Below are 11,736 nucleotides of genomic sequence, written 5' to 3' on the forward strand. Positions count from 1 at the left end.
TTACTGACGGTGAGACCTTTGCAGCACATATATATGCATATATATATATATATGTGTGTATATATATATGTGTATATATATAATTCTTGTCAACGATAGTTAGCGTGGACCTACTTGACCTTCTGTCCCCCTCGTCGTTCTCCTGTGACTTCAGACAAATACAACGACTTCATTGACGCCAACCGGATGGAGGACGCCGTGGACAGACTGAAGACCATGAAGAAGCTGGTACGTCCCATAGTGCAGAGCGGGGGAATTGTTGGACGTAGACGTGTCTTCATGTCTGACGGTCCTCGGTCCAGGTCCGGGACCTTCCTGACCACTACTACCACACCCTGAGGTTCCTGCTGGGCCACCTCAGAAGGTGTCGGATAACGCCCATAAGAACAAGGTGACCCGATCTGCTCACGTACCTGAACATGTGACCGCTGCGTCGTTCTCACTGCGGCTCCACGTCCCACCAGAGGGAGGCCAGGAACCTGGCGCTGGTGTTCGGCCCCACTCTGGTGAGGACATCCGAGGACAATATGGTGGACATGGTCACACACATGCCCGACCGCTACAAGATAGTGGAGACGCTCCTCCTGCACGTAAGTACGAGCCCAAACGTGCACGTCTTCCTGAACGCCGTCCCTCACGCTGCGTGCTGACTCTAACGTGCACGTCTTCCTGAACGCCGTCCTCACGCTGCGTGCTGACTCTAACGTGCACGTCTTCCTGAACGCCGTCCCTCACGCTGCGTGCTGACTCTAACGTGCACGTCTTCCTGAACGCCGTCCCTCACGCTGCGTGCTGATCTGACGTGCACGTCTTCCTGAACGCCGTCCCTCACGCTGCGTGCTGACCCAAACGTGCACGTCTTCCTGAACGCCGTCCCTCACGCTGCGTGCTGACTCTAACGTGCACGTCTTCCTGAACGCCGTTCCCTCACGCTGCGTGCTGACTCTAACGTGCACGTCTTCCTGAAACGCCGTCCCCTCACGCTGCGTGCTGACTCTCACGTGCACGTCTTCCTGAACGCCGTCCCTCACGCTGCGTGCTGACTCTAACGTGCACGTCTTCCTGAACGCCGTCCCTCACGCTGCGTGCTGACTCTAACGTGCATGTCTTCCTGAACGCCGTCCCTCACGCTGCGTGCTGACCCAAACGTGCACGTCTTCCTGAACGCCGTCCCTCACGCTGCGTGCTGACTCTAACGTGCACGTCTTCCTGAACGCGTCCCTCACGCTGCGTGCTGACTCTAACGTGCACGTCTTCCTGAACGCCGTCCCTCACGCTGCGTGCTGACTCTAACGTGCACCGTCTTCCTGAACGCCGTCCCTCACGCTGCGTGCTACTCTAACGTGCACGTCCTTCCTGAACGCCGTCCCTCACGCTGCGTGCTGACCCAAACGTGCACGTCTTCCTGAACGCCGTCCCTCACGCTGCGTGCTGACTCTAACGTGCAGTCTTCCTGAACGCCGTCCCTCACGCTGCGTGCTGACTCTAACGTGCACGTCTTCCTGAACGCCGTCCCTCACGCTGCGTGCTGACTCTAACGTGCACGTCTTCCCTGAACGCCGTCCCTCACGCTGCGTGCGTTTCTCCAACAGCACGACTGGTTCTTCAGTGACGGAGCATTTGGCGAGGAGAGCGAGGTAGCCCTGGCGAGGTCCAGGAACGCGCAGGTTCTGTTTTTGGGTGTGTGTAAATGTGTGTGTGTTCAGTCCCCGGAGGATAAAGGCGACATGCAGCCGGCGCCCAACATCGACCACCTGCTGTCTAACATTGGCAGGACGGGAGAAGCATCAGGTGAGGAGGAGGACGTTCTCTGGACACGCACACGCCTGTAACATGAGACACGCGTGTTCAGTGGAACGCGCTGGTGGGGGCGGGGCCTCTGGGTGGAAGGAAACGGTTTACTTGATGTCTAAGATGAATCCCCGCTCTAGAAGTATTCTGTGGACGAGCAATCCGACTGTCCATCGCCATGGAGACGGGCAGGCACTGAGCTCTTTATTGAGTATCTATGTGGGCCGTCTGATGGAAGGTTCCGTACCTATAGGAAAGAGACGTCTGTGTCTGTCCTCCTCCTGTTTCCTTTGTCTTCCGTCTGTCCACTGCTCCAGCTGTGTCTCTCGACGCTTTAAATGTCTCCTGCTTTCTCTCGCCCTTCTTTTCTCTGCACTTTGACACGGCTTTTCTGCAGCTGAGAGATTGGACCCGCCTCTCCGGTAGGAACGGCCCTTCCTCCTCCATCCGTTTTCAGTTCGTTCGTTTGTCTCGCTAATGTAGAAGTCTTTGAAGTAAGAGCAGAGAAAGCTGCGATTATTCGCTTGATTGTAAAGATGGCGTTTTGATAAAGCTTGAGTTCAGCTAGAGGTTGCAGTACTGTGAGTATTTTCTGTGGTATGTTTTCATCCGACCATCAGCTCTGTCTCGACGGCGTGGGGATAATCCACTTTATTCTTTTCTAGATTCCACCGCCAGCGATTCTCTTAATAAGTCAAAGGTAAGCAGGAAATCTTTCTCTTGTTCTTCCCTGCCCGAGTTATCTCAAGAGTTTTAGAGGATGAGTATCGAGTGACTGTTACAGGACTCCATTTTGAACCCTTCAGATTTCTTCAGGCTCCAAGAAAGACCTGAACGCCGGGGACGTCCTCCCCTTGTCCATCATCTCCGCTGTGACCCGCAAACGTAAGAAATGCCTCAGTGTCCTCCTGCAGGACGGCAGCACCGACGAGGACCCCCAACACGAACCGGTCAAAGCCAGTAACCACAGGGGAGGAGAGGAAGAGGAGGAGCCAGAGGAGGAAGCAGTCGAGGGAGAACACACAATTCCTAAAAAAGAAAAATGGGACGAAGAGGAAAGTTGTGAGAAAGGTGGAGAGACCAGAGAGGGACAAGAGCCAGTGGTGGGCGAGGGAGACACGAGGAAGGATGTTGGAACAGACGGAACAAAAAGAAAGGAGAAGGAGAACAAGCAGAGACCGGCCCAACCAGGACGTCTTTGTCTAAACCCCCGCAGTCTGGACAGAGGACGTCCCACTGTCCCTTTCTGGATTAGACCTACCAGGCCCCCGAGTGTCTACCAGGCTTCCAGCTTCACTCAGCAACCAGAGCGGAACCAATCAGCAGCCGTCAACCGGAGGCCCAGAGGCGGGAGGACGAGGGCCGTGTCCATGAATCTGCACTACGAGCTGGGCTGGGGCGAGGACAGAGTAGAGAGGGTCGTTGAGAGGACACAGGGCCAGCAGACATGTGAGGGGGTTCCTCAGGAGCCACTGTGGGCTCCGGGTCAGTTCGAGAGGCTCCGCCTCCCGTCCTGAGGAGGTCCGCCGTGGGCCCTCGTGACGAGACGAGAGCCTGGCGCCGTCACACGGTCGTCGTTTGACCTCTTCGTGTGGCTGCCTCTAAAGCCAGTTGTCCAGCGTCTTGACCTGGTGTGGACTGTGTGTCCCCTCAAAGGTTGGACACAGACATCAGGAAGACATTATTGGACACTGTTGTCAGGTTTCATTTCAAAATCAAGATCAGCACCATTTCCAAGATGGAATGCTGCGTTTCCAGAGAGGAGGAGTTGAATCGGTGCTGATGGGATGTTTTACAGTCGTCATTGATCATTGATCAGCTATCAGTTCCAAACGGCTGATGTAGATAGATCAGCAGGAACACCCTGTAGCAGACGGATCCTTATGAACGCTAGCAGACGAGCTAACAGTCACTATAGCCCACGAGAATGAGTCCACACAGCTCGTTAGCATTTTACTGCAGCAACACAACCAACAGACTCCAGCCCCCCCCCCCCCCCCCCTCTGGAACACTGGTTGGATCGTTGGATCAATCCCTCGATTGATGAGTGGTGATGGAGCACAGAAAGAAACATTGAGACAGCCCAGCCGCTGCAGAGGTTAGGGTTAACAACAGCCCCCCCCCCCCCCCCCCCCCCGTGATGCCTTTGGACCACATGGGCCCACCCTACATGCCCACCTCCCTCTCAGCTTGGGTCCTGCACAGAGAACGCGCTCAGAGCTCCTTCGTCTGCGTCTTCAAAAGCTCTTCCAGCCTCTCGTGGATCCGCGGGAGCAAAACGACGTGACTTTCACTTCCATGGACTAAGAACGTGCACGTGACGTAAAAATATGCAAACCCGAAAGGTTTACCACAAGCCTGTTGTGCTTCCCTGCGTGTGCGTGTGCGTGTGCGTGCGTGTGTGTGTGTGTGTTTAAGGCAGCTATGTGAAGTCAAGCCAAATAATTTTTCTCTGGTTTAGTTACATCAGCAGCACGGAGACTTCAGTTTATCACGTTATATCAGTGTTATTAATGCTGCGTCCTGAATCCCATAGCTCCCAGTGAGACTGTGTGTGTGTGTGTGTGTGTGTGTGTGCACGTGTGTGTTCGCGTTAATAAGGATGCCAAAATGCAGTATACGAGAGCAGCACACTCAAAATGACACAACCCGAGTGGAATGACAGATTAACTTGTCGCCATGGGAACAGTTGAAATTGTGCTAATAACCACCTTAAATGGACACCAGTCTAACCTGAGTGATGTTTTTTTGTGTCTTTGCTTAGCCCCCCCCCCTAACTGTCCTGCTACCTAATGTCCCTCCAGCAGAACGTGTCTTAATCGTGTCCTCGGTGTCTGTCCCCCGGTGCACGTACGTCAGTGTGTGGGTGTGCATGGACCGATTTTGTAACAGTTGTATAAAGCCTTGTTCAGTCAACCCGTGTATATAAATAATATACATAATATATTAAATTATTTGTTTTGAAATGGAAGTTTCTTTTGTCTGATTGTAATGAATTCAAACGTGGATTATGTAACAGAGAGCGACTTTCATAGAGGTGCACTAACAGCTGCTGTAGAGCGACTTTCATAGAGGTGAACTAACAGCTGCTGTAGAACGACTTTCATAGAGGTGAACTAACAGCTGCTGTAGAGCGACTTTCATAGAGGTGCACTAACAGCTGCTGTAGAGCGACTTTCATAGAGGTGAACTAACAGCTGCTGTAGAACGACTTTCATAGAGGTGAACTAACAGCTGCTGTAGAGCGACTTTCATAGAGGTGAACTAACAGCTGCTGTAGAGCGACTTTCATAGAGGTGAACTAACAGCTGCTGTAGAGCGACTTTCATAGAGGTGCACTAACAGCTGCTGTAGAGCGACTTTCATAGAGGTGAACTAACAGCTGCTGTAGAGCGACTTTCATAGAGGTGCACTAACAGCTGCTGCAGAGCGACTTTCATAGAGGTGCACTAACAGCTGCTGTAGAGCGACTTTCATAGAGGTGCACTAACAGCTGCTGTAGAACGACTTTCATAGAGGTGCACTAACAGCTGCTGTAGAACGACTTTCATAGAGGTGCACTAACAGCTGCTGTAGAGCGACTTTCATAGAGGTGAACTAACAGCTGCTGTAGAGCGACTTTCATAGAGGTGAACTAACAGCTGCTGCAGAGCGACTTTCATAGAGGTGAACTAACAGCTGCTGTAGAGCGACTTTCATAGAGGTGCACTAACAGCTGCTGTAGAGCGACTTTCATAGAGGTGCACTAACAGCTGCTGTAGAGCGACTTTCATAGAGGTGAACTAACAGCTGCTGTAGAGCGACTTTCATAGAGGTGAACTAACAGCTGCTGTAGAGCGACTTTCATAGAGGTGAACTAACAGCTGCTGTAGAGCGACTTTCATAGAGGTGAACTAACAGCTGCTGTAGAGCGACTTTCATAGAGGTGAACTAACAGCTGCTGTAGAGCGACTTTCATAGAGGTGCACTAACAGCTGCTGCAGAGCGACTTTCATAGAGGTGCACTAACAGCTGCTGTAGAGCGACTTTCATAGAGGTGCACTAACAGCTGCTGTAGAACGACTTTCATAGAGGTGCACTAACAGCTGCTGTAGAACGACTTTCATAGAGGTGCACTAACAGCTGCTGTAGAGCGACTTTCATAGAGGTGAACTAACAGCTGCTGTAGAGCGACTTTCATAGAGGTGAACTAACAGCTGCTGCAGAGCGACTTTCATAGAGGTGAACTAACAGCTGCTGTAGAGCGACTTTCATAGAGGTGCACTAACAGCTGCTGTAGAGCGACTTTCATAGAGGTGCACTAACAGCTGCTGTAGAGCGACTTTCATAGAGGTGAACTAACAGCTGCTGTAGAGCGACTTTCATAGAGGTGAACTAACAGCTGCTGTAGAGCGACTTTCATAGAGGTGAACTAACAGCTGCTGTAGAGCGACTTTCATAGAGGTGAACTAACAGCTGCTGTAGAGCGACTTTCATAGAGGTGCACTAACAGCTGCTGTAGAGCGACTTTCATAGAGGTGAACTAACAGCTGCTGTAGAGCGACTTTCATAGAGGTGAACTAACAGCTGCTGTAGAACGACTTTCATAGAGGTGAACTAACAGCTGCTGTAGAGCGACTTTCATAGAGGTGAACTAACAGCTGCTGTAGAGCGACTTTCATAGAGGTGCACTAACAGCTGCTGTAGAATGACTTTCATAGAGGTGAACTAACAGCTGCTGTAGAGCGACCTTCATAGAGGTGCACTAACAGCTGCTGATGCTTTTATTTCTGTAGAATACATTTTAATTTGCTTTATTTTGACACACGGTTCATTTCGTCGCTTCAGTGTCCAACAGATCAAACAATCAAACGACGTCCACACCGATCGCGTCGCCGCCCACATTCAAACTGATTGGGAGTGTGTGGGATGAAGAGCCGCAGCCAATCACAGCGCCTCATTCCGCAGCATGTCTGCTGTTTGTTTCTAATCCAATGGAATATGGTGAATATAATCTATAATCCAAATCAATGCATCATCCCGGCTGCTCTCGATCAATATAAGCTTCCATTACGTGCTACAGACAGATGATTACTCCTCAACTCGATTTCATTGAGGTGTAAGAATTAAGCCAGGTATATGTCTGTCCACGCAGACAGCTGGTCCTCGTCCTCGTCCTCCTGTCTGTCCACGCAGACAGCTGGTCCTCGTCCTCCTGTCTGTCCGCGCGGCGTTGGAGGACGACACCTTCACGTGAATTTTGATTACATCCCTTCTTCAGCTCCCTTCATGAGGAGATCCGGCTCCTCTTCTGGGCCTTCCTGAGCAGGTAGACGAGACCCTGAGCGACAAACGGCCACAGCAGGAAGACGACGATGGTCTGTCCCGAAACGTCCACAGGCCGCCGCCGCCCCCCCTGAGAGAAGATTCAAACATTAGCTGGCGAGGAGCCGTCCAATCAGGAAACGGCAAACATGCTTGATGTTCCTACTTTGTCTTCACTGGGACGATTACGAGGGACGATTACGAGGGACGATTACGAGGGACAAATACGAGGGACGAATACGAGGGACGATTAAGAGGGACGATTACGAGGGACGAATACGAGGGACGAATACGAGGGACGATTACGAGGGACGATTACGAGGGACAAATACGAGGGACGAATACGAGGGACGATTAAGAGGGACGATTACGAGGGACGAATACGAGGGACTATTGGTCACACTTGATTTATGTTTCTTAACTTGATGTTCAAAAACAAATTCCGAAGCATTCTAACTTTTTGTTCTGTTTTTTTACGTGAACATTGTAACTCGGACAATCTTCAAGCTACTGACTCTAGAAATACTTTGAATTACTTTAACATGTTTAATTCCAACCTGAGGATAGTACCGGTAGAGGTTCTGAGTCGCTGATGTCGTATTTCTATAAATAACAGGAAACAGAACTGCTGCTTCAGGAATGTGCTGCTAACGGGCCTCCGGATTGGTTGAATGAAGGTTGGGCCTTCATCCAACCAATCCAACCAATCCAACCCAACCCGAGTTCTGTTTCAGCTGCTCCAGGTACCTTCAGGATGATCAGAACCGAACTGGAACCGCTGAGACGCTGCTTCTCTTACCTGTTGTGATGCTGTAGCTGCACAGTGCAGGCACGGTTGCCATGGTGAACCCTGTCACAGAGGACACATCATCAATGATATATAAGTTCTGTTATCGCATTAATAGAGCTTAATAGGTCGCCATGGTGATGACAACGGGCTCACGTGTGTGGCGGCGAGCCTCTCCACCACCTCCAGCCTGTCCATCACGCTCCTCATGTCCTCCCTGAGCCTCCGGAGGGCGACGATGATCTGCTGCTGGAGCTGGACATCGTGCAGCCTGTCCACCCCTCCCTCTGAGCCGTCTCCGCCTCCTCGGCCATGACTCCCCCCGCCTGGGGCGCCGCGCCTCGGACTGCCCTGAGGGACGCCACCTACACGGTAAAGAGTCAAGCGTGAAGCCGAAGAACAAAAGGAAACCCGAAGAACAGAAGGAAACCCGAAGAACAAAAGGAAACCCGAAGAACAGAAGGAAACCCGAAGAACAGAAGGAAACCCGAAGAACAGAAGGAAACCCGAAGAACAAAAGGAAACCCGAAGAACAGAAGGAAACCCGAAGAACAGAAGGAAACCCGAAGAACAAAAGGAAACCCGAAGAACCAAAGGAAACCCGAAGAACAGAAGGAAACCCGAAGAACAAAAGGAAACCCGAAGAACAAAAGGAAACCCGATTTACTCGTCGGATGGAAGAGCAGTTTGACTCGTTTGGTTCTAGCAGCTTACGTTCCCTCCAGTTGTGGGAGGAACCGCCCCTCCCTCTGTTCTGGCTCCTCCTGCTGGGACCCTGACCCTTTCCTTCCTCGGCCACCTCGCCGCCCTGACCTGCTCCGACCCGCCGGGCCCCCGGCCGGCTGTCCCGCTGCTCATTTTGGAATGGAGACGACTCCAAGAAGACATGACCATTGTGGAAACCATTTGACTTGACGAGTGGAATCTGTGAATGTGGGGGGGGGGCAGCGTGTAAGAGAACTGTCCATGTCCAGTGGGCGTGTCCATCGTCCTACCTTGGCGCTGCCCAGTTGCTCCATTGAATCCACAGAATCACAGAAGACCTCGCTCTCTGAGTCGCTGGCCAACGGGAAACCCTCGGAGACGCCGGAGTCTGGGGACGGGAGAGGAGCGTCAGCGCCCGGCGCGGAGCTAGCGCGGAGCTAGCGCGGAGCTAGCGCGGAGCTAGCGCTTAGCTGCTGGCGTGCTGAAACGCTGGAGCATCGGGTACACGCTCCGTGTATTCCATACCGTGGTGGACGGTGTCGACAGAAAGGTTCAGGTCCTGGTCTGGATCTGGCCCCCCCAGAAGGGAAAGGTCTTCTTGAGGACCGCCGCGTTCTTCATCTTCATCTTCATCTTCATCTTCATCCTTCATCTCCGCCTGCCTGTCAACACCGTCACTGCATCCAAGACCTGCAGACGGACGCCGCTACTTTACTATAAGGATGGGTCAAAGGTCAAGGTCAAATGTATTTATAAAGCACCTTTAAATACCCAAAGAAATACAACTATAACATAGAAAGTACAATATTTAAACACATACGAGTAATATGCAGCTCAACTTGATTTATAAGCCAGCGTTTCAGCAACGAGCTAAACGTCTGAGGGCAGATCCGACATTTAGAGGTCAGCTGTTCCACCAGCTCGGTCTGCTCTGGGCCTGTCATCGATAGGCGGAGCCCGACGTTCAATATCTCAAGAACAAATAGTCAAATGTTAACATCTATCCTGAAGTGGACAGGAAGTGATGTCACTGAACATTTAAAACCCTGATCAGCTTATCATCTCCGCTGTTAGCTGCGCTTCGAGGCTGATTATCGGGGGCGGGGCTTACCGTCCTGGAGTCGGAGCAGCGGCTCCGGGGGCCGCGGCATGCCCTCCACCACCCGGTAGAGAGGTTTGAAATGGTGGAGGAGGGAGGCCGTCTGCTCGTTCACGGGCATCGTGTCGAGGACCTGCGGAGACCGATCACCGATCAATAAGCCAGGAATGACACGTTAGACCAAGAAGCCACCTTTGAGAGGACTTTGGCCCAACCTCGCTTTTAGATATTATGGGATGTTTGATACCTCCTGAGCGACGCTCTTCATCTCGTCCACGTATCGTTCCATCGCTTGGTCCCTGCTCATCTCTCCCAGACGACGCCAGGCGTCCCTAAGAGAAGAGCCATCAGCGTCTCCACCCGCCCCCCCACAGCCCCCCCCCCCCCAGCCCATCTACTCCGGTTTGTTAGCAGCAGCAGGCAGACAGAACGCCGACACAACTTCAACTTTGGAAGGAGGTGCGTTTAGAGAAGATGATACAGGAATGCTGTTTGAGAGAAACACGGTCAGATCAGCGCTAACCCCAAACACACACACACACACACACACACACACATACAGACCATTTGTAGCGGCCCACGGGGTCCCAGAAGCCGGGTCGGGGCGCCGAGCAGGGCCCCCACAAGGCCTGCTTGTACAGACTGTAGAAATGCAGCATGACTTTATAGGAGGGCTGATAGCAGCCTGCGAGACAACAGAGACATTCAGGTAGGTCAGTGTCAGTGTTAGCACAGCATGAGCTACTGGAAGAGCCCGTCGGAACAACCACGCCGCCGTGGGCGGAGCCTCTGCCTCGACCAGCTGGGGAGAGAGAGACTGATCCAAAAGCCCAAAATATATTCATAACACAGAACACGTAGACGGAATAAAAGTATTTACCAGAGAATCCAATTAGAAACCAGCGATGGAGGCAGACAGACAGAGAGAGAGACAGACAGACAGAGAGCTAGACAGACAGAGAAACAGGTAGAGATAGACAGACAGAGAGAGAGAGAGAGACAGAGAGACAGACAGAGAGATAGACAGACAGAGAAACAGGTAGAGATAGACAGACAGAGAGAGAGAGAGAGACAGAGAGACAGACAGAGAGCCAGACAGACAGAGAAACAGGTAGAGATAGACAGACAGAGAGAGAGACAGACAGAGAAACAGGTAGAGATAGACAGACAGAGAGAGAGACAGACAGACAGAGAGCTAGACAGACAGAGAGAGAGAGAGAGACAGAGAGACAGACAGAGACAGATTGAAGGACGTTTGGGATTAAACAATTTACACTTCAATGACAATCATTTGACATCAAAGCAAAATGCTGTGACGATGGAGCCACACGAACCCACAAAGCCCCCCCCCCCCCCCCCTCCTTTGTGTGTGAGATAATGGCAGAGAGGCTACGTACCGGTTTTGGGGAGGTTGTGGATAACATCTACAGCAGCCTGGAACTGTTTGTGGTGATCAGCCATCGCTGGGACCGGCATGAGAGCTGGGGGGGGGGGGGGGGGGTCAGAGAGCACACACACAGCCGGGGGGGTTAGGGTTCATATTAACAACAGCCAGCGCTCCTCTGATGTCGAGTTCACTTTGTTATAAAAGTGTTTTATTCCTTTTATCTCGAGGTTTAGGTCTACACTACTCCGGTTTGTAGTTACTCAGATTACAACCCTCTTAGACGATAATGATTACATCATCATTTTAAAACTCACCTTCCGGTTCAGGTCTATGATATCTTTAGACTTCGTGACGTGTTCACGCTGTTCCAGGGTAAAGGTTGTACTACCGGAACTGGTTTACGGTTAGCTGCGGTAGCTAGCTCAGCTAGCCGGTGAGGGTTTAGCTCGTTAGCTTGTCTTACCTCGCGTAGCGTCGCAAGGAACAAGGAACGATGGCCGCCATGAATATATAAAATACATAAAATACATAAAATACAAGATATCTGAGGGAACGATCGAAGGAACTCAAGTACAGGATATATGGAGTAATGATAATATCGTGGGCGGGGCCTAGTCGCAGTGTGATTACGTCACCTGAAATCCTCTCACCAATCACATGATC

At 51.7% G+C, this 11,736-nt stretch overlaps 2 protein-coding genes across 3 annotated transcripts in view; one reads left to right on the plus strand and one right to left on the minus strand.

Annotated features, from left to right (window-relative positions):
* Positions 1-3,373, plus strand: part of LOC137910036 (rho GTPase-activating protein 23-like) — a 20,744-nt gene extending 17,371 nt beyond the window's left edge. The window contains 9 exon segments of the mRNA XM_068754462.1: positions 155-228; positions 303-357; positions 360-391; positions 465-590; positions 1,593-1,637; positions 1,707-1,791; positions 2,457-2,491; positions 2,598-3,243; positions 3,246-3,373. Of these exon segments, the coding sequence (XP_068610563.1) occupies positions 155-228; positions 303-357; positions 360-391; positions 465-590; positions 1,593-1,637; positions 1,707-1,791; positions 2,457-2,491; positions 2,598-3,243; positions 3,246-3,373 (1,226 nt within the window).
* Positions 3,374-6,494: 3,121 nt separating this feature from the next.
* On the minus strand, positions 6,495-11,523 carry acbd4 (acyl-CoA binding domain containing 4). 2 transcript variants are annotated; one of them, XM_068754560.1, is made up of 11 exons: positions 11,388-11,523; positions 11,084-11,167; positions 10,251-10,371; positions 9,934-10,018; positions 9,699-9,819; positions 9,113-9,277; positions 8,878-8,975; positions 8,597-8,807; positions 8,039-8,247; positions 7,895-7,945; positions 6,495-7,186 (listed from the first exon to the last, which is right to left on the minus strand). In XM_068754560.1, exons 2-11 carry the CDS (start codon positions 11,160-11,162, stop codon positions 7,058-7,060), a joined length of 1,269 nt encoding a protein of 422 aa, XP_068610661.1. In that variant the 5' UTR covers positions 11,163-11,167; positions 11,388-11,523; the 3' UTR covers positions 6,495-7,057. The 2 variants fall into 2 exon arrangements, with proteins under 2 accessions (XP_068610661.1, XP_068610662.1); XM_068754561.1 differs by lacking the exons at positions 10,251-10,371; positions 11,084-11,167; positions 11,388-11,523 and having other exon boundaries at positions 8,039-8,233; positions 9,934-10,066.
* Positions 11,524-11,736: the final 213 nt, after the last annotated feature.

Source organism: Brachionichthys hirsutus, chromosome 21, assembly GCF_040956055.1.
Source record: "Brachionichthys hirsutus isolate HB-005 chromosome 21, CSIRO-AGI_Bhir_v1, whole genome shotgun sequence".
Taxonomy (NCBI): Eukaryota; Metazoa; Chordata; class Actinopteri; order Lophiiformes; family Brachionichthyidae; genus Brachionichthys; species Brachionichthys hirsutus.